General features: G+C 39.7%; 1 protein-coding gene across 3 annotated transcripts in view; it reads left to right on the forward strand.

Annotated features, from left to right (window-relative positions):
- VWA8 (von Willebrand factor A domain containing 8) overlaps positions 1 to 22162 on the forward strand; it is a 463626-nt gene that overhangs the window by 401212 nt on the left and 40252 nt on the right. For all 3 annotated transcript variants that reach the window (XM_016425025.2, XM_007501527.3, XM_056807819.1), the window contains 2 exons: positions 8506 to 8614; positions 11766 to 11922. In XM_016425025.2, the coding sequence (XP_016280511.2) occupies positions 8506 to 8614; positions 11766 to 11922 (266 nt within the window). The remainder of the gene's footprint in view (positions 1 to 8505; positions 8615 to 11765; positions 11923 to 22162) is intronic.

Below are 22162 nucleotides of genomic sequence, written 5' to 3' on the forward strand. Positions count from 1 at the left end.
TATGTTGCTGTCTCAACCCTGTTCTTAAAGAGCTTACATTCAAATGGGATAGGGGTGGGAATGTGGAGAGAATATATGTGTGCATGTGTATATAGAGAGAGGGGGGCAGAGGGGAAAGAGAAGGGGAGAGAAAGGAAGGGGGAGAGAGAGAGAGAGAGAGAGAGAGAGAGAGAGAGAGAGAGAGAGAGAGAGAGAGAGAGAGAGAGAGAGAGATCTCAACTGGGGAAGGGATGTATCTTAAATTCTAATTATCATAATATTCAATGGCAATACCCACTTCTTTTTGCATATAGTGATATATGTAGGGTACTTATTTTTAGGATCTCATTCCTCTTTTTTAACATTTTAATTTATTATTTCTTTTTAATATTATTTTCTTTTTAAATTTTAGTTCCAAATTCTCTCCCCCTCCCACCTTTTCCCACATCCATTGAGAAGGCAAGCACTATGATATCAATCATACATATGAAATCAAACAAAATATATTTCCATATTGGCCACATTCCCCCCCCCAAAAAAAAAAACAAGAAGAAAAATAAAGAAAGTGAGAAAATCATACTTCAATTTGCACAGAGTACATCTGTTCTCTCTCTGCAGGTGGTTAGCATTTTTCATCATGAGTCCTTTGGGACTCTCTTGGATCATTGTATTGATCAGTTAGTTACCTTGCCTTCCACAGTTGGTCCTCATTACAATGTTGCTGTTACCATGCACAGTAATCTTCTGGTCCTTCTCACTTCATTTTTCATCAGTTCATGTAGTCCTTGCCACATTTTTCTAAAACCACCTCCTCATCATTTCTTATACAATGATAGTTACTCCATACTCCACAATCATATACCACAACTTGTTTAACCATTCCCTAATTTATAAGGATCCCCTCAATTTCCAATTCTTTCCAACCACAAAAAGAGCCGCTATAAATATTTTTGTCTGTATAGATCCTTTTACTTTTTCTTTGACTTTTTTGGAATATAGATTTAGTAGTGATACTGTTGAGTCAAAGGGTAGGCACAGGTTTATAGCTCTTTGGATAGTTTCAAATTGTTCTCTAGAATGGTAGGACCAGTTCATTACTCTACCAACAGTTCATTAATGTACCTATTTTTCCCTTATCCTCTGTAACATTTGCCATTTCTGGTAGGTGTGAATGGGTACCTCAGAGTTGTTTAAATTTGTATTTCTCTAATCAATAATGATTTAGAGCACCTTTTCATACAACTACAAATAACTTTGATTTCTTCTTCTGACAACTGCCTATTTATACCCTTTGACCATTTATCAACTGGGGAATGGCTCTTATTTTTATAAATCTGACTCAATTCTATCTGTATATATGTGAGAAAAGAGGCCTTTAACAGAAAAAAATACTATTAAAAAGTTGAATATTACTTCATTGACTGCAGTACCTTTTAGCATAATGTAGTTTCTCTGATTATCTCTTTCAAGTAAGTCTATTTTTACTTTCTCTTTGTCTGAGATCATGATTACTACCCCATCCTTTTTAACTTCAGCTGAAGTATATTAGATTCTGCTCTAATTCTTTATTTTAACTCTGTCTTTCTGTTTCAAGTGTGTCTCTTGTAAACAGCATATTGTTAGATTCTAGTTTCTAATCCATTCTGCTCTCTGCTTGCATTTTATGGGTGAGCTCATCCCATTCACATTCATACTTATTACCGTGTATTTCCCTCCATCCCATTTTCTTAGGAGCTCACTCATCCTTAAGGCCTTAAAGCAATGAATATGGTAAAGGGGTAAAGATGCAATGCTAAAAAATCATTAAGCCGTTTGTCAAAATAGCCTGCCAAGCATGAATATAAATACTGTAGCCAGACAAACCACACATATGGCCTTATATGTAGCAGCAGGGTTATTTTTGTAGAAGCTAAAGTCTTCCAGAACAAAAATGTTCTGAACACAATTGCTTGCCTCTCAGGAAAGCAGTTAGAATTGTATGATATGAACAAGTAGAATTTCTGTGTTGATCTTACTGTAAGCTTAGCATAGAGGATAGAGCCCTGCGTTCCAGTGTGACCTGCCATACTTTCTAGCTATGTTAACCCAGCCAAACTTCCATCTCCCAAGACTTATCTATAAAAAGGGGACCATCATAGTTGTACCACCTACCTCAAAAGCTTGTCATGGTAAGGGAAACTTTGCAAAGTTTAAAGCATTGCATGTATGTAATTATTTTTGTCCATTTTTGAGTGAAAAAAAGTCCAAGCATTCCTTTTTTCTTGATGGAAGCAGTACTCTTCAGATAAGCTATGGCTCCCAATATCTAGCCATCTCAAGTCCTGCTTCATTAAGAATCCAGCTGGATGCAACTGGATGAATAACGGTGTGCTTGCATCGCTAATACGCCCATGATTTAGCTCAACCCTCAGGATTACATCCAGAATCTTGCATATCATCTTCTTGATGAATCCTGAATTTGATTGAGGTGCAGCTTGCAGTTATATGAACCACTGGCTGGAATTTCAGAGATTCAGTGAGTCATTTGCTCCTTTTGTTGCCTTCTGTAGTTCTACCCTGTCTCATTATATGGGGAAGCTTTTATGAGTTGTAATTTACAAGATCCATATTTTTCCTATTTAAATTCACAGAGAAATGAGCAACAAATGCTCAGAGTACACTGCGCTTCACCTAAAAGGAAGTGAATGTGGGCCTGCTCTGGGAAGCACATTTAGTGTCTTGGCCTGTGGCACCATGTGAGCCTAAAAGTTTTTTGAGCCCTAGATTGTCCGTGGTTTGGAGAACTTCTTTGATCCCTTTAAGTGAATACAGCAGTTTTATACTTCAGTACTTGGAAAAGCTTTCTTGGTCTCTTTCCAGATGGGACTAACCACTTTCAGGAAATGAGTTCCAAGTGCTTCTCCCTGCATTTGTAGGGCAACTGAAAGAAACTTTTTGGTTTTCTGAATAGTCAGTAGCCTTGTACAGCACACTTCTGCCCCCTTCCTCAAACATGTTTACTCAGTATTTAGAGCACTTTCCTGTTATTGGTTCTAATATCAGTCCTGGGTTAATATATGCTAACCTTCCTTACACCTTTTATGAATCATTGTCAATTTATGCAAGATATGTGCTAAAGTGGGTATGAAAGTCCTTTGGCAAATATATTCCTTCCCAACAATTTAGAAGAATGCATTATAGTCCCATGAGGGAGGATAACTGAATTCATAAAATGCCACAAAGGGGAAAAACACCCTGAAGTCTTTGTTTTCTGGTGTGTTGGTGTTGATGTTTGGGGAAATTGGAGGAGGGAGGGGAGGAGCCTAAGGAGTGTTTTGGAGTAAATGAAAATATCTCTAGAATTAATTTTTGGGTACTTTATCAAATTATTATTAAATTTAAGATATTTTTAGTCTCTGAATCAGGGGTTGATATTTGGCTTCCATGTTGGTGATAGTGCCAGTGGAGGCATTTCTCAGACAGATAGCCCAGCATGGAGTTCATATATCAGAGGTCTTGTCATTTTTCTTTCTGTCCAGAAATTTCACATACTATTTGTCCTGAACTCCAAATGGGCAGGCACAGGTGGCCAAGGCAATTTCAGTTATATTACTTGGAGGCAACGTAGCGGTCCACTTTAAGATCTGATGGGGACTGTGTGTTATGTTTATAAACAGTGAATAGTCATTTATCGTCAACCTTTTATTATGACTTCTTTTAGTAGTCAGATTTAACAAGCTGGTTTTTTTTAAGGGAAAATAACTAGGTTGTGTGAAATACATCCAGTGAACATAACTTCTTGTTAGAGAAAGCAAAAACATTAAACATCATTCTTTTCAGGTTTGACTATGAAGTACAGTCTACTTTTTAAAAAATAAACATACTTAGATTTATATATAGAAAGGAGCGTTATTCTTCACATATGTTGTTGCTCAAATCATTTTTGGAACCCTTTTGGAACTACCTTTTGAGCCAGTTTTTAAAAGAAAGAAATCCTGCAGGTGTGTATTCATATAGACGCATGTGCGCGCGCGCGCGCACACACACACACACACACACTCAGTCTAAATAAATGCTGTGGGCTGATTAGGCTAGACCTCTTTCCCTTGGGAGGAAAGTGTAAGGAGGGATATTCGACAGAAGCACGGGGAATGACTGATGACCCCATAGGTTTAGCCCGCTTATCCAAGCAATTCTACCAACTTTGAATATGTGATGGGTATATTCAAAGTCAGCTTGGTTCTGCTTCTCCGAAATGGATGCATTCTATAAAGATGCCGTCCCTCTTGGCCTCTAGACACCTGAATATAATAGTGTGGGCCGTAATGGCTTCAAGCCGCTCCAAACCTGGACAGGGCAGGTTCCTGAGTTGCCAGAATGTAGATACAGTTTCACAGTGCTAGAATGTGACTGAGAAGCAGAGTGGCAGGGAAGCAGAGAACGTGTCTCTGAATCCTTTTTTCATTGAAATATACCACCATTTTTTGCTAGTGGTAAACCTCATAGTTTAAAAGGAATCAGGGGCTATATTTCTGTTCACTCGAAATACTAAACCGACCTGGCAGAATAGAAAATGGCACATTACTGATGGTAATCACTACCTTAATATTCATATTTGGTGCCAAAAAGCTTTTGCAGCTTTTGGCTATTTCCTAAAAATCAAATCTACCCCCCAAAGATGAGCATATCAATCAGCAACCATTTTTAAACACCAAATGTTTGCTTGACACTGATGGTGTCCAAAAAAAGCGAACATTTCTGCCATCCAAGGACTTACATTTCATCATAGGAAACACTATTTATATAGATAAGTAAATACAAATTATATACAAAGTCAGTACAAGGTCGTTTTGAGGGAAGGACGTGAGGAAAGTCCTGATGCTTGAAATGAGCTTGGAAAGAGAGGCAGAGGTCAAGAGGGACTGCGGCCCATGCCCGAGGGACGGTCTGAGCAAATGCCCAGATAAGGGCAATAGAGTACCCTGTATAAGAAACAGGCGGGAGCCAGTTGGTGTAGATCATAGAGTACTTGAAGGAGATAATGTGTAATAAACATTAAATAAATGTGAATGGCTTTCAGTGCCAAATAAAGGATTTTTTTGTTTGATCTTAGAGGCAGTAAAGAGTCATTGGAGCTTCCTGACTAGGAGAATTAATTAATATGGTCATACCTATGCTTTTTGAATCTCAATTTAGTACCCATGTAGAATAGATTCGAGGCAGGGAGAATAATGAGACAAAAGGAGAGTAGAGGGGATGATGATAAGGGATTAAAGGAGCATGAGCAGGATGGTCATACCCTTGGAAAGGAAGAAATGCAAGAGAAACTATGGAGGGACAATCAACGGGAGTTACTAATTGATTCGATATAGGGGTTGACAGAAGGTGAGACGTTGAAGGTAACTTCAGGGTTGTCAGCTGGGTAACCAAATAGATGGGTGATGTCTTCACAGAAATAAGGAAATTAGGAAAAGGAGATCGATTTTGCCCATCAGTTAACAAGCACTGAAGATGTCTAAAAAATGTGCAGTATGTTCTGAAAGTATTTTTAAAAGAGATGTTTCAAAAATAATTTTTAGCAATAACTTCACTAGAATGTTTGTAATTTCTAAAATGTGGCTAATTTGAAGAATGATAATAATTTGAATGTTTTTAAAATAGTTCTATTATATCATAGATAAACTCTATTTATTTTTTTTTTTATGATGAACAGACCAAAAGTGTATCCCAACATCAAACTGTCTTCATATCTTTTTTTTTTTTGGCTTTGGGCTTGAAGTTCTGAATTTGAGAGGGAAATGAATCAATACAAGATACAACAAACCCCAAAACAATGCCTAAAGATGACGTAATCTGATTCTTGTGTACAGGCCTGAATTCTTGATTTCTTTTGTTATTCTGGTACAGTGGATAAATAAGATACTTCTTTACTTGATAGATCTGAAAGGGGCAACAAGTGTTTGGGAATAAATATTTAGAATATTTATTACAGCAATGTTTCAAAATGTTCCACAATAGATGTATTCATCTATTCACTGATAGGCAGATATTTGATGGTCTTTAAACGGTGCATGGGAGAAGAGATTTTCACCCTTCCCATGACAGTTTTCAAAAACAGAGTGTTTTTGTAGAAATCTTATCTAAGGTTAAGTTCAGGCCACAGAAGAGTAACAGAGTCATGAATAATTGTATATAAATTCTGACAAAAACTTGCCAGCACCACAGAAGTTGTTGGCAGGAAAGTTCAATAAATCATATGCAATTTGTTTACATTATCAGAAATTATAAAGTGTATTCACTTTAATATAGGAGGAGACTATGGGTCCAGTCATAAGAACCTAATTTATTACAAAAACTTAAGATATTCTCTGTGCAAATTTTTCATTCCTATACCAAACATGACAAATTAGTATATAAGAGAAAAGAATAGCTAACACTTGTGTAACGCTTTAAGGTTTGCACAGCACTTCACAAACCTTTTATCATTTGATCTTCACAATAGCCCTGAGAAGTAGGTATTGTTATTATCATCTCCATTTTACAATTGAAGAAACTAAGTCAGCAGTAGTTAAGTGACTTGTCTAGGGTCACACAGCTAGTAAATGACTGGTTTTAAACCCAAATCTTTCTGATTGAAGTTGGGAAGTCTTGTAAAGGGTTTGGATAGTTGTATAAGTAGATGTCAAAGAGAAATAATGACAGTCAAATGGAGTAATGTCATTGGGAATAAAAAAAGGATACAAATGTGAGAGAAACTGCATATTCCATAAAACTTAGTGACTGATAGGGATTTGAAAAAAGGAAAGCCAAGGATAATCTCAAGGTTACAAGCAGACTACTAGCAAATGGTACTAGTATGGGTGGAGGGAGTAACGTGAAAAGTAGGAATAGTCTCAAGAGGAAAATGACAAGATCCATTTCAGACTTAATGAGTTCATGATGTTAATGGAGCATCTTTGTGGAAGCATCTCACATGCACTCGGAAATGTCAATCTGAAAGATGTAAAAGATGTCAGAATTGGAGATATAGATTTGAGAGTTATTTGCATAGAATATGGTAATTGGAGCCATGAGAGTGAATGAAATTGCCAAAGTCGTGTCTGTGGAGTATAAAGAGGAGAGGGGGAGAGAGAGAGAGCACGTGCATTGGAAAAAGTCCGTATTATGGCAGCAGAAGAAGAGCAGACAGTAAAGTAATAAATAAGTTCCCCTTAAAAAGGTAGAAAGAGAATAAAAAACATTTGGCTGAAACTACTTTTAAATTGTATGAAAAGTGCCTGCTTCCATATGGGTTCATTTATTCTTTTTATATTGCTTCTTATTCCTTGGGTAATCACGGTAGTACAATCATCTGAGTCAAGAGCATACCAATGTTATACCGTCAGTGCAAATCCTTTCAGTTTTGTTTCTATCATTTGATTCATTGATGTTCTTCTAATTAAATGGAATATGAAGGCTGATTCCCCAACTGATAAGTGATCAAAAGATATGAACAGGCTATTTCACAAAGGAAAAAAAATCTAAATTATCAGTAGTCATATGAAAAAGTGTTCCAAATTATTAATAATTTTAAAATGCAAATTAAAACAACTGGGAGGTTCAACTCATTATGTGGAAAAGATTTTTAAAAAGAGAATAACTAATGTTGTAAAGACTTTAGGTAAATAAGCACTTTGATGCACTCACGTTGGAGCTGTGAATTGGTCCAACCATTCTGGAAAATAATCTGGAACTATGCTGAAAAAGTCACTAAATTCTGCGTATCTTTGGACCCAGCAATACCACTATTAGACCTGTACCTTCATGAGATCAAAGAAAGAGAAACAGGAACCATGTTTACAAAAATATTTATAGCAGTTCTTTTCATTGTGTCAAAGAAATAAAAACTAAAGGGTTGTCCATCACTTGGGGAATGGATAAACAAATTAGGAATATAAATATAAATGAAATGTTGTTGCTCTATGAGAATTTGTGAAAGGGATGATTTCAGAGAAACTTTGGAAGAGTTGTATGAATTGAGGCAGTGAAATGACCAAAGAACTAGAAGTTTATTACAATTACATTGTAAATACAAACAACTTTGAAAGACTTAATAACTGATCAAAACAGTGACTATTATTTCAGAAGACTAGTGATGAACTGTGTGTCCCACCTACTAACAGAGAAATGATGGATTCAAGATGAAGAATGAGGTAGAGAGATAGATGGGTGAATGTATGAATGTATTGGGGGGGGAGAGATTTGGACATCAACAATAAGGGAATTTGTTTTGTTCAATTCTGTATATTCATTACAAGTGTTTGATTTTTCTTGTTTTTCTTTTCAATTAGGCAGAGTAGGAGAGATAAAAATAAATGCTTGTTAATTAAAAATAAGACAAAATTTTTAAAATAATATAAAATCTTATCCTTCTAAAAATATCTATTACATCCTATGGCCTCAGGAGCAGTTGATGCATTAAAAATCCAAATCTCTGCTGTTTGGGGGCATTCTGTTTTGTTGCACAAAAGAATATTAATAATGTCTCAATCCTTTTATTTTTTTTAGATAACTATCGACAGAGATAGTTATGAAGATGTGAGCTCCCCCAAACATGGAAAAGAGGACCCAGAGAATGAACCCCATGTAGGGGGCAATACTTGGGCTGGTGGAACAGGTTGGTATTCTTTACCTTGTGAAGACATTATAATACATAATAAATTCTGTATGATCTCCAAAACCTCATGATCATCCAAGCCTGGAATCCCTTTTCTAGCTTCATAACATAAAAGTTGGCCTGTGTCATTCTTCTTGCCCCCCCCCCCCCAGGCTCTTTTTATTTCTGGCAGAGTGCCAGAAATCTGTAGAGAGTTTGTCTGTTGCCCAGGTGAGGGAAGAATGATGGCCCCAGCTTGAATTTGATGGCTCTAGCCCATTCTTTCCTCTTGGCTGCCTTGCCAGTTCATTGTTCCCCATCATAACCGTCTTCCTCTTTCCTCTATGGCAGCTGTAGTAGCTCCATCTGCTCTGACTCAGGAATACAGCCAGAATGTATACTTACTGTCTGATCTTATCATAGCCTGTGAGGAATGTGAGAGCACCAGTCATCCTTCACCTCCCTTCAGTCCAAATAAGTGAACACTGTTTCTTGCCCTAGACATCTCAAGAGGAAATGATTTTCACCTTGGGGCAGTGTGCTATCTAGCAGACCTGAGGACATCTTGCCTACTCTGTTTATTTGTGAAATTTCAGCTTTAAAGTCGGGATATTTTTAGAAATGTACTTTAATTTGAAAATCAGTGTCAAACTGGCAAGACTTAATCCATGTGGAATGCATTGTAGAAAAAAGTGGAACAGATGTAGATTTCCCAGAATTAAGCTACTTTACCACAAAAATTCTAGCATCTCCTCTTTATTGAAAGTTGTTCATTTCTGAAGTCTCCATTTCTACTACTTAGGGTAAGGGATGAAAAAACCCTGTTTTGTTTTGGTTTTTTGTAGACTCTCCGCTCTGTTTTTACTCTAGCGAGCCTTCTTTCTTTTCATCTTTGTTTTCCTCTTCCATCATCCTTGTCAGTGATTTGACCTCACCTCTTACCTAACAAACTCTTCAATTTCTTTTACACTGTTATTGCCCCTCCCCTGTTCTGGTCCTTTATGGACTGATCTCCTGTGCTTAATGTCTTTGTCTATGCAGAAGAGTCCCAAAGGTCTGGTTCAGTTCAATTCAACAAGCATTTATTAAGCCTCAACTATATACTTTCAAGGTGGATTTATAAACAGAAGAAACAGTAATCCCTGCCTTCAAGGAGTCTACATTTCTAGACAATGAGAAATGTAGACATTTGTACTAGCTGTCAAGAAACAGAGAACTGGGTGTGTTATGTTCTCTACCCAAAACTCTATGAGTCAGAGGTCCCAGAGAAATCTCTCATCTCATCTCCCCTGCCACCAGGAAATATTAATGTTCCCAATGTATCCTGTGACCTGAATCTAGCCATCAGTCATAGCATCCTCAGAATAGCTCTAGGTCCTTCTGGCAGCCTCAGAGATAATCCTAGAGCCCCATATATTTTCAGCCTCATTCATCTTCTTATCACACCTATGAATAAATAATTTTAGGAAAGGAGAACATTTTAAGAAATAGTTTCTTTCACTTTACTGTAGTAACAGTCATGTTCTTTCTTTGTCTCTACACTGTGCACACAAATAAGACCCCAAAGTACATGAATATTTGAGGTGGCATTTCCAAGTCAGCAAAAAAAAAAATACTAGGATCAAGAGGTCTAAAATATCTTATTAAAAAACCTGTGTTCAGAATGTTCAGAATGTTTCTCAAAAGGACCCTAAAGGGGAATGAACCTAAAATATTATTATGAAAGGCAATTCCAGTTAGGTTCCTGTATTCTGTTTACTAAGCCATCTCCTGTTGTTTTGGGGAGCCACTAAGATGATCTTCCTGGGTGACTTATTTAGTTTCTGAAAGCCTCCATCTCTTCATCTATAAAATGGAGTGGCCCTTACCTTCACAGGGTTGTTGTGAGGATCAGATGAAAAAGTATATGTGGAACACTTTGCAAACCTTCAAGTGTTATATAAATGCCAAGTGTTATTATTATTATCAAAAAAAAGTATAGCATAGTTTGAGCAAAGACTAAAAAAGTTAAACACTTTCACTTGGAAGAGAGGAGAGGTAATCCTTTCAATGTTGGATTCTCTCTGAATCTAGGGTTGTTCATCCTATAGAAGAAAGGACTTAGATTTTATCTATCTTTAAATATTTGAAGGATTGCCATGTGAAAGAAGTATTAAACTTGTTTTGCATAGACCCCAAAGGCAAATTGGGATCAATGCATAGAAGTTGCATAGAGACAAGTTGGAGCTGTTCCTAACCAAACTCTAAACGCTACAGTGATCTGCCCTGTGGATGAGGGGTTCCCTCTCCATGGAAGTCTTCACATGGAAATTGGATCACCTTATTGGATGGACACTTGTAGAAGCGAGGCTTCTGTAGTAAAGATTGAGCTAGATGATTATTGTTAATACATATATGCGTGACTTATTGGGTGTTCCAAGTCTACAAAAGGAGTGTCTACAAATGGATTTATGAGTTCTGTAACTCTGAAGCCCTTCTTGAGGTCGAAGAGGCATAGATGAGGGCCTCTGCTCTAGGTGTGCCCTTTAGATTCAAATAGATACTATATAGATATTCTAGATACTGTAGGGCAGAGGTTAAAACTTGCAACCTGGGAACCAAATTAAAATGGAGTTGGGAAATATTGAAAGAAATAAAAACTCAGGACAACATAGATGATGTTTATTTGTGATTTTCTAAGTCAGTATGTGGCATGCAGCAAGGATCTGTTCCTGTCTGTTTGATCCCACTGCCATAAAGGATACAGAAAAGGAAAAGTGATTCTTATCTTCAGGGAGCATTCAGGATAACTGAGGACACGAGAGACTTACAGATGAAAAGTTTACCAATAATACAAGGCAGCTTCTGAGTGCCAGAAAGTAAACTGTGTTGAAATACAGAAAAATGTGGAGTGAGGAAGGCTTCATGAAGAGATGGAAAAGGATGGAAAGAATAGTCTCTGCTTTTCAAAAGACAGCATAATTGTGTTTAATTATATTTGGATTATTTCTATTATTATAAATGATGATACCATTATTTATACTGCATACTTATTCCCACAAATTACATTTGTAATTATCAGTTGACAGAAATGTTTTAAAGGTGCCATATACCTTTTCCAGGCGGCAAACTAATACTTTTTGTCCGGGGCAAGAGCAAACTCACCACCTTGATTTCCATGTCTTTTCCCCAGGAGGAAGAGACACTGCTGGTCTAGGTGGCAAAGGCGGGCCGTACCGTTTGGATGCGGGCCATAACGTGTACCAGATCTCTCAAGCGGAGAAAGATGCTGTGCCTGAAGAAGTGAAGAGGGCCGCAAGAGAGATGGGCCAAAAGGCTTTTCAGCAAAGGTTCTTAGTCCGTCTTTATACACAGTCGAATGCCCTGCCTCTGGATTAGCAAACGTTAACTGCCTGCGTGACAAACTAGTCCAGACGGCAAATGAGCCGAAAAGCTCAGCTCCTCTGCCGGCCCTGTGACTAGGAGTTTGGGTGCCATAGAGTTACAAAGGAAAGAATACAAATTACAGACAAATAGAAGCAAAGGAAAGGATGGGGGACCCACGTTCAGTTCCCAAACCTCGGTTTGCTCATTGGTGAAATGAAGGCCTTCTCCTCCTCCTGCCCACCTTGCCCGGGTTGTGGTCAGAAACAGGCGAGGCTTAGACGTTAGACATCATCCAGGCCAGCCTCTTCGTATTCGTGCCAACCAGAGGTGGTAGGGAGACTTGTGCAGTACGAACTAGCAGAGCTTGCCTCTGACCGAGGCCTCCTGAGTCCAGATCTTCCCACCATCCTGGGCTGCCGCTCCGGGCAATGGGGCATGCACGGGGTGGCGGGGGGGGGGTCAGGAGGCCCAGCCCCTGCCTTCTGGGAGCTCACCGTCTCCTGGGAACCTCAGAGGAACAGACATTAAGCAGGCAGCCAATGAGTCAGGGCTCAGAGAGTTCTGGGAAGGCAGAGATAAGTCTAAGCTGGAGGAGGCAGGAAGGCTTAAGAGAGGACTCGAGAGTGTCTATGGAAGCAGGAAGAAGACTGACTGTGCTCAATGGAGAGCATAAATGGGCAGAGCGTGGGCCAGGGCGGCCGGGACCTCGGAGGGAAACAAGCTTGGAGAGAGCTGAGAGCCTTGGAGCACATGCAGAGAGGGGGACCTTGGTGGCCATTTAGAACCAGTGCGACTGTGCTAAACGAATAGTCTTAGGACGACTATATTCAGGGGTGTGAGCAGGGTCACACAGCTCGTATCGCGCAGACCCAGATGGTGCTTATTCCAAGGCTGGCTCTCTGCCTGCCGTGCCATTCATTTAGCCATTAGTTCTTTTTCTATTTCATCTTCCACTTAATGGGATCCTCTCTTAAAACGGAAGATTAATTTTTATTCTTTAACTAGAAGACCGAGTTAACTTTTCACCAAAATGAAAAATGTGAAACAATTTCTCCCTCAGGAAATACTGGATCAGGGCACTTTGCAGGTGGTTTAGGCAGCAATGCCCCATATTTGTAGCCTACTTGAAGGGCTTATGGAACATATTCAAGTGGGCAAGAATTAGCAAATTCCTCCCACTCTGGACATCTGGCATCATGTTCTTATACATCCTGTGAATAAACAGTCCAGAACAATAGAGACATACGTGCAGACCCCTCCTGCCAGTCCCTCAGGAAAGGCTGTAGCTCCAATAACCCCCCACCAGTCAGTGGACAGAACAAGAGAGTTAGGAGGCCAGAATTCTGTGCTTAGCTTTCCCTCTTACTCATTCTATAACATTGAACAATTTAACCTATCTGTGCCTGAGTTTCCATCTCTCTAATATGAGAATGGCAATAATTTGCCCTTCCACTTAAGCTAGAGATATCAAAAAGAATAAGTGATATTTTAGAGATGAATGCATTTAAAACTGTAGGTTACAGAAATACCAGATTTAGTTTTTATTAAAAGGTTGTTTCACTTTTTCATACATAAATATAACTCTCAACTTAGAAAAGGTATTCAGCTAAAAAGTATTAAAAACTAGCCTTCATTTATCTCTCCTTCCCTCATTTCCCCATTTTTACCTAATAATCTGTTTTGCTAAGCTTAATAAAATTCATCAATAGTTTTCTGGAATTGGATTATTGCATGTATAAACAGACATATATACCTAATTTGTTAGAAAGCCAAGCAAGCCATTGTTCACTGTAGGAGTAATAAGGGATATGGGAACAGAAGTATTCTCGTAGAGTTGAGGAAAGATAAACAACCCTATTCTATTTCATAAAGCAAGCATGAGAAACCTCTTTCTGACCACTTACCCACAAGGAGAAAATCCTAAAGAGGGCTACCTCAGGTTTTTGGGGGGGCAGCTAATTCAATTTAGAGAAATTTTTAGAGAGAGGAAAATGTTCTGTTTACTTAATTTCCAAATTAGCAACATATAACTTGAATAGAGCAAAGGCTGGACAACCATTGTTGTTATGTTAGGGTGGGTTCCTTTTGTATGTGATTGGACTAGATGTCCCCCAAAGTTCTTTCCAACTCTTAAATTTTGTGATTTCATGAAATACTCAAATTATTTTGAAATGTCATCACTTTAGATGTTCCCGTTAGTGATACAGATAGCAGCTCCTCCCCTGGTTGCCCAGTCTAGTACATCTCTTGTTCATGTCTTCGCATCTGTTTACCACGTGGAATCTATCCAACATGCTAAGCACCTTCCTCCTTTTCTCTTGACATTGTGAAGATGCCTGTGTAAACCACAAGCTCTCTTTCCCTTGCTCCTCACTTTCACTATATCACCAGACTATCTTCTTTTTTGCTTAAACATTTCAAGTCTGACATCCTTTCCTCTGATTCTTCTTTATTGTCCTTTTAATCTCTTTGGCAACCTGCCAAAAAACCCAGGTGTCTCTCTATTTCCATTTAAACAATAGTAATTTGTAATTCTTCAGAGGCTAAAGTTCCATGACTTGTGGCTGTATAACACCAGCCAAAAAGTTCCATTAAAAAACTAGACATTTGCTCAAGAGGAAGTTTGGGGTCATTAAAGGAAACTTCCTTTTTCCTAAAGCTGGTTGACCCTGCTCTTCTCTTCCTGTTCAATTCTAGACTCAACTCATTGTCCATTTGCAGTCAGGGATTTGAGACCGTAGCTAAGAAAAGAGATTAGGGCTGGCTAAAAAGTTCTGGGAATCATCCGCATAGAGATGTTAAATGAACCCATGGGTGCCAAGTGAGGTGGTAAAGAAAGAGAAGAGAATTGGTCCCAAGACAGAACCTTGGAGGACAACCCTAGGTAGTGGGCATACTTTGGAAGAAGATCCAGCAAAGGAGATTAGAAAGGGACAATCGTGCATAGATAGAAAGAGGACCAAAAGAACCATGTCACACAGTCTAAAGTGGCTCTCTGGGGAGGAGGGTGTTCGTGTGTCAGAGTTCGAAAAGAGGTCAAGAAGAATAAGGATTGAGAAATGGGCATTACATTTTGGCAAGTAAGAGATCCTGGGGACTTTGGAGAGCACCACATCAATTGAATGATAAGGTCAGAAGCCAACATGCACAGTTTGGAATCAAATGAGAAGTAGAGGCACCCAGTATAGACGGCTTTCTTGAGAAATTAGCCAGGCCCGAGAAGAGAAATACAGGATAGCTAGAAGGGGGTAGGATCAAGTGAAAGCTATTTAAGGATGGGAGATACATAAAGTTTTTTTGTAGGTGGCAGGGAAGAAACCAGTAAATAGGGAGAGATTGAAGATTAGAGAGCGGTAATGCTAGAGAGGGTGCTAACTGGGAGAAGATACAACGGGATCAAGGACACATGTTGAAGGATTTGCTTTGCAAGAAGAGCCACCAATTCAAAAGAAACTAGGATGAAGACGTAGATAGGAGGGGAAAGATAAGAAGAGAATATATACAATTTTTTTCAGTGAAGTGTGAGGTAAGTGAGAATAGGGAGATGAAAAGGTTAGAATACCCTCTGGAGAGTGTGAGAGCAAATTGATTAGGGAAGTGTGGAGGGCTTGTCTTGCTGCAGTGAGGGCCCTGTTGAAATTACATAACATCATTTGTAGTGGACTTGGTCAGCATGGTTTTATCATTTCCTCCAGCTCCATTTAATAGCACATGAATAGGAGCAAAGGCAGTAGATAGCTGCAGTATTCCACTGCTGGGGTTTGGATCATCCGTAGAAGAAAGGATCAAGGAGTTCTAGGTTAGACAATAGTGTGGAGTCAAACTACTTCACCAAGGGGTCAAAAGGGAGAAAAGAGAGGAATACAGACAATGAATTGGGATGAGAGCCCGGAGGTCGCCATGAGGATGAGTTAGCCATAGTACAGCTGAGAGAAAAATGGAATAATGAAAGGTTTGTATCACATAAAAGAATTTCAGAGTTAAGTGGACCAGTCGTGAGTGATGGACAGACCAAAGCTATAGCTTTCTACTAGGGATCCAGTGCCATTGGGGGAATCTCAGAGAGAGCCAGAAGGTGGAAAGAGTAAATCAGGAAAGGATTTAGGCTGAAAGTAAGTTTGTTAATCACGGAGGAGACATTTCCAAAGAACACACTGAAGTAGGAATAGGTAATTCTGGAGTGCCAGGCACTGCTATGTGCCAGACAGTAATGATGCCAAATTATTTTGAATGGTTTGATTTGCAGAGAAATTCTTCTCAACATGCAGTATTAATAAGGAGCGTCAGCAAACAAACCACTATGAAAATACGTGTAGTTCATTTTTTAGAGAATGATTAGACAAATCATGAAATATAAATGTAATGGCATATTGCTGCCCAAAAGATGATTATTGTGACTACAAAGAAGCTGGAAGTCACACATGAACTGATGTAGATTGAAGTAAACAGAGCCAAGAAACACATAGGACAATAGAAAGAACAACCACCATAAAACAATCTAAGTAAATGTTGCAAAATTTACAGAGGGGGCAGCTGGGTATCTCAGTGGATTGAAAGCCAGGCCTAGAGATGAGAGGTCCTAGGTTCAAATCTGGCCTCAGACACTTCCTAGCCGTGTGACCCTGGGCAAGTCACTTAACCCCCATTGCCTAGCCCTTACCACTCTTCTGCTTTGGAGCCAATACACAGTATTGACTCCAAGACGGAAGGTAAAGGCTTTAAAAAAAAAAAATTTACAAAGAGCAAGTATGGCCCCAAAGAAAAGACATAAAAAGATACCTTCCACTGTATTTTTTTATGTATTGATTGATTTTGCTGGTCATTTTTTCTCTTCTTCCTCTTTTTTCTTTTTTCTTAAAAAATTTTTTTTTTTTTTTGTTATATGAGAGAGTTCTTTGGGATGGAAAAGGAAGGAACATAAGGAGAAATTTGGGTGATATAAAAAAAAGATATCAATAAATATTTATTTTTTGAAAAGAAAATAATTTCAGCTTATGTGCCAAAACTAATTATAGAAGATAAAGAAGAGTAGAAATTCTATGATAATCTTGGGAAAATTCTCCAAATAAGGCAGCATATTTAATCCTCAGTGACTTTAGTGGACAAATAAGCCCAGAGCAAAATAATGATAATTTTGTTGGAAAATTTGGTTACAGATCAAAAAAGTGAAAGAGACCAGTCTATTGTACAGAACTTCAAATTCTTATGCTATATAACATGAATACTGCCTCTGAACCGTGGGCACTGACTGTGTTCAAGATCACAAAATGAAACCAACTACATCTGAACAGAAAATAGCTGATTAAAGACAGCTCTCATGTCAGAAGCAGCTGCTTCTGGGCAATCAAAGAATCTGCAAGTTAGAACAAAAGTCAAAGTAAATGCTAAATTAGAAGAAATAAGGAGATGATATACTGCAAGTAACTATAGATACTTTTAATCCAACCTGTTCAGACAAACTGTTGACATGTTATCCCCTTGCCAAAAGCAGTGACAGATGGATGACAAGGGCAACAAGTGTTTAAAGTGCAAGCTAATTTGCAAAACTTAACAGAAGAAGAAATTGGAAAATTATGAGTAGTATTACTTCAAAAATCAATTGAGGGGGCCAAGTAGGTGGCTCAGTAGATAGACAGCCAGGCCTAGAGACAGGAGGTCTTGGTTCAAATGTGACCTCAGAGGCTTCCTAACTGTATGGCCTTGGGCAAGTCACTTAATCCCTGTTGCCTAGCCCTTACTGCTCTTCTGCCTTAACCAATACATCGTATTGAGTCTAAGGTGGAAGGTAAGGGTTTTTTAAAAATCAATCGAAGCAAAAATAGGCTTTGTGTAAGATCCAATTAAGCAAGACCATCCTGATCACCTGTGGATCAACCAAAAGAAGGAAAAATGAAAGGGCTCTCTGAGTGTTTCTCTGCCTATTCTTATCATCAACAATGGCAGGTGGCCATAGCACTTAAGAATATGAAGTCAGAAATAAAATCTGGACCTGAACAAATCCAGAAGTCCATGCTGGAAGCCGCACCCAAGAATTCGTTCCTAAGCTATCCAAAGAATAGATGATTACAAGAGTTTAAAAAAAGACGACAGAACAAATCACTTCCCCACCCGTCTTTTATCTGCGTCCTTTTTCGTCTTGACACGTGCAGCAGATGGCGTCTTGATCAGAACAAAAGGAAGGGGACCATCAATAAGCAGTTGTGAGCGTCTACTAGGTGGCAGGCACTGTTGGGTGCTGGCTGAATTTCCAAGAGAGACCTCTGCTTATCAGTCACATATTGCCTGAACTGTATAGAGAATATACACCCCTGTGGTCATTTTACAAGGAGATTGTGTAACATTTTAAAAGGCTCTCCAAGTGTTCTCCCCGCGCCTATGGTAACATGACACGCAGGGATAGGACAGCTGCCACCAAGAACATCACTTTCTTCCAAGATCCTCTGGCTACGAGCATCAAGCAGCCCCGCAGTATTCCAAAGTCTCCTCAGGGAAGGACGTAGTTATTCAAAAGAAGAGTCTCACTGTGACACTGGAAAAGCAAAGCAGAGGGAGAACACCTTGCCTAGGCACACAGCCCAGTGGGCAGGGAGTCTGTTGAATCAGTTCATTCATATATATGTATGTCTGTGTGTATGTATAGATAGAGAGACAGACAGACAGACACAGAGGTAGTTGGGTAGAAAGATAGACAGACACACAGAGAGGAAGTTGGGCAGAAAGACAGACAGACACACAGAGAGGAAGTTGGGTAGAAAGACAGACACACAGAGAGGAAGTTGGGTAGAAAGACAGACAGACACAGAGAGGAAGTTGGGTAGAAAGACAGACAGACACACAGAAAGGAAGTTAGGTAGAAAGATAGACAGACACACAGAGAGGAAGTTAGGTAGCAAGACAGACAGACACACAGAGAGGAAGTTGGATAGCAAGACAGACAGACACACAGAGAGGAAGTTGGGTAGAAAGACAGACAGACACACAGAGAGGAAGTTGGGTAGAAAGACAGACAGACACACAGAGAGGAAGTTGGGTAGCAAGACAGACAGAGAGAAAGTTAGGTATAAAGACAGACAGACACACAGAGAGGAAGTTGGGTAGAAAGACAGACAGACACACAGAGAGGAAGTTGGGTAGAAAGACAGACAGACACACAGAGAGGAAGTTGGGTAGAAAGACAGACAGACACACAGAGAGGAAGTTGGGTAGCAAGACAGACAGACACACAGAGAGGAAGTTGGGTAGAAAGACAGACAGAGAGGAAGTTAGGTAGAATGCTTACCTCTATGTTTACTCGTATATGCATGTGTATATTTATATGCACACGGGAGGTAGGGACTAGATGTGTAATCTTATTAGTATAGGGAACTCCTGTGAAGCTGGCTGCCCAGGGCTTTGCGGGGTCGGGCGCCTTGTTCATGGTCACGCTGCCCACTCTACCACACAGCCTCAGAGAGCTCTTCACCCAGAAGCCGGGCTGCTGCTCCTCCTCCCCCTCTCCCCTCTCTTCTGCCCGGCCTCTCCTCTCTCTCCCTCTCCCTCCTTGGCTCCATCTATATGCACACACAGGTCATAGACATCTTTAGGAAAAGTCCACACACTCACCCAGCAGCGCGTGTTCGTGATCAGGAGAGCAGACAGGGAGCAGAAAGAGAAAAGGAGCGGCCGCGTGACAGCGTTGAGAGAGAAAACGTAGACGGGCGCACGGACGCAGAACTGACGAGAGCGAAAAGACTGGGCCTCGTTGGAGGAGTTCACAGCATTTCCGGCGGGCCCAGACCACGAGCTGCCCCAGTTTCCAGCCCCCACAGATGAGTGACATGGCGGAAAGCCCTGGAGTTTGGAATCTGGAGCAAGTGAAGACGACGCCCAGGCCGGAGCCCCATGTCGGGATGAGTGATGGCGGTCACCAGGAATGGCTTGAACCTAGGAAATAGTGTGAGACGTTTTAGATCATGGGTGACCGCGCAAGGAGATGTGACCAGAATGAGAGGCAATGGATGGCCAGCCCATCTGCTACATTTTTATCTCCAAAATATTTTTTTAACTTAAGGAAAACTTCTAGCACTTTGAATGGATCTTTTATAGAAGATTTACAAAAGAGTATAGATGAGAATCCTACAAAATGTTCATGGAAAGAATCTTTATAGTATCTACTGGTTGGAGATTACAGATTCATTTATATATCTAAAGGAGCAAGAAATGGGAAAAATGGAGAAAAATCAAGGAGGAAAGGGAGAAGAAAAATAAAGAAAAATTTTAAAATATATAGTATCTTAGAAGGAAAGGCAAATACTTCAGTAACCCTGTGAGAAAATAAACTAAATTAGAATAGGAACATAGAATCCTATCACTGAAATTGGTCCAAGAGAACTATAGACGCACATGGAGATACGTCCTCTTGGTCCTTTCAATCCTGAGCCAGATAAGATTAAACTGAGTTGAACCCAGCGCCCAGTCCAAAGGTTCTCTAAATCTGAATTAAAGGCACATACTAACTATTCTATTAACTGTCTAAATGCACTCACATTCATTAAAAGACTTTTGTGGAGGCAGCCAGGGGACTCACCAGACTGAGAGCCCAGTCAGTCTAGAGGCTAGTCCTGGATCCAAATCTGGCCTCAGATACTTCCCAGCTGTATGACCCTGGGCAAGTCACTTAATTCCCATTGCTTAGCCCTTACCACTCTTCAGCCTTGGAACCGATATTCAGTATTGATTGTAAGACAGAAAGAAGGTAAGAGTTGTTTTTTAAGGGTTTTTATTAAATATATAATTGTAAAGTTTACTCTTCTGGGGTGGTTCAAAGAGAATTATAGGAATCTGACTCTTGCTCTGTAGGAAAATCTGATCTAAGACTAGCATAGTAGCACAGTTAGGTGTAGAATAGTCACAATGATAATAATAATAATAATAATAATAATAGCTAATAGGAGAGCCACATGGCATAATGGATAGAGGGCTTGGAACCAGGAAGAAGTCCGAGTCCCAGCTGTATACTGATTGGTCAAGTCTCAACATTGCGGGCAGCTCTAAGACGAAATGGCAGAGAAGGCCCCGATCTGCTCCAGTAGTTTCTTCATCTGCTGTTCCCTGTCCCAGGGATCCATCCCTCTCTCCAGCCTAAGAGCACTTCACAACTTACAGGGCACCTTACATCTATTATCCCTTTAATCCTCACAACCACCTTATGGGGAAGATGCTAGTATTCTCCTTTTATAGATGAGGAAACTGAGGCAGTCAGAGGTTCAGCGGCTTGCCCACCACTCTAGAGCAGACCCTCATCCTCTCATGCCCAGTCTACTGCAGTAATCTGCTGGTGGGTCTCCCTGGCTCCAGTCTGGCCCCTCTCCAATTTGTCCTCCAACTACTCGGTAAACTCCAGTGCCTCCCTGTGTCCTCTAGGAGCAAATACGAAATGCTCTGACATTCAGAGCCCTTTATGGCCTAGCCTCCTCAGTCTTCTTACTTCCTCGGGACTGAATGGCATTGGAATAAAAACATTAAACCAACAAATGGATTGGACAATAAGGGATTAGCATGAACAAGAAGAAGAGACCAAGGCATACACAGCTCTGGCACTTATAGAAAGTAATCAGTATTTATCCTGATATCCTGAATGTCCTGTCTTTTCTTCACAGAACTACCTATAATTGATCCAAAATAACAATATTTAAACCTAAACTACTAGAGAAAATAAAGCAACTTAATCAAAATTCGTAGGTTATGCAACATTAAACACAAGCTTTGGAAATGTAAAAAGGCATGATCGACCCACAGTGGCTCTAGTGTCCAAGGCAGGAGTGTCTCACAGCTTTGATTAAGCTTCTTTCATATTTCTAAAGACACGAGACCCTTGATTTCACCAGTATAAGTACCCCTTCCTCTGACTCGCATCACATATTCCCACATAGGCAGTTCTTAGTCAAGAGTCTCATAAGTTACTGATGAGGCATAAAGGAACAAAAATATTTTTTCAATTATTCTCTTTTATGAAATGGATGACATTGATATTGGAAAAATTTTCAAGTCCAGTGGACTAAAAAGCAACTTTTTTCCCCATTCTCCATTAAGCTTCTTCCTCCAGTCCTTCTCTGACAACTCCCCACACCTTGTGGGTGATTTTTTTTCTGAAAGCAGACACAACTGGGTATATTATTTCCAGATTTCTTCATAATTGAAAGAGCATATTTTCTATGCATTATA

Source organism: Monodelphis domestica, chromosome 8, assembly GCF_027887165.1.
Source record: "Monodelphis domestica isolate mMonDom1 chromosome 8, mMonDom1.pri, whole genome shotgun sequence".
In the NCBI taxonomy this organism is placed as follows: Eukaryota; Metazoa; Chordata; class Mammalia; order Didelphimorphia; family Didelphidae; genus Monodelphis; species Monodelphis domestica.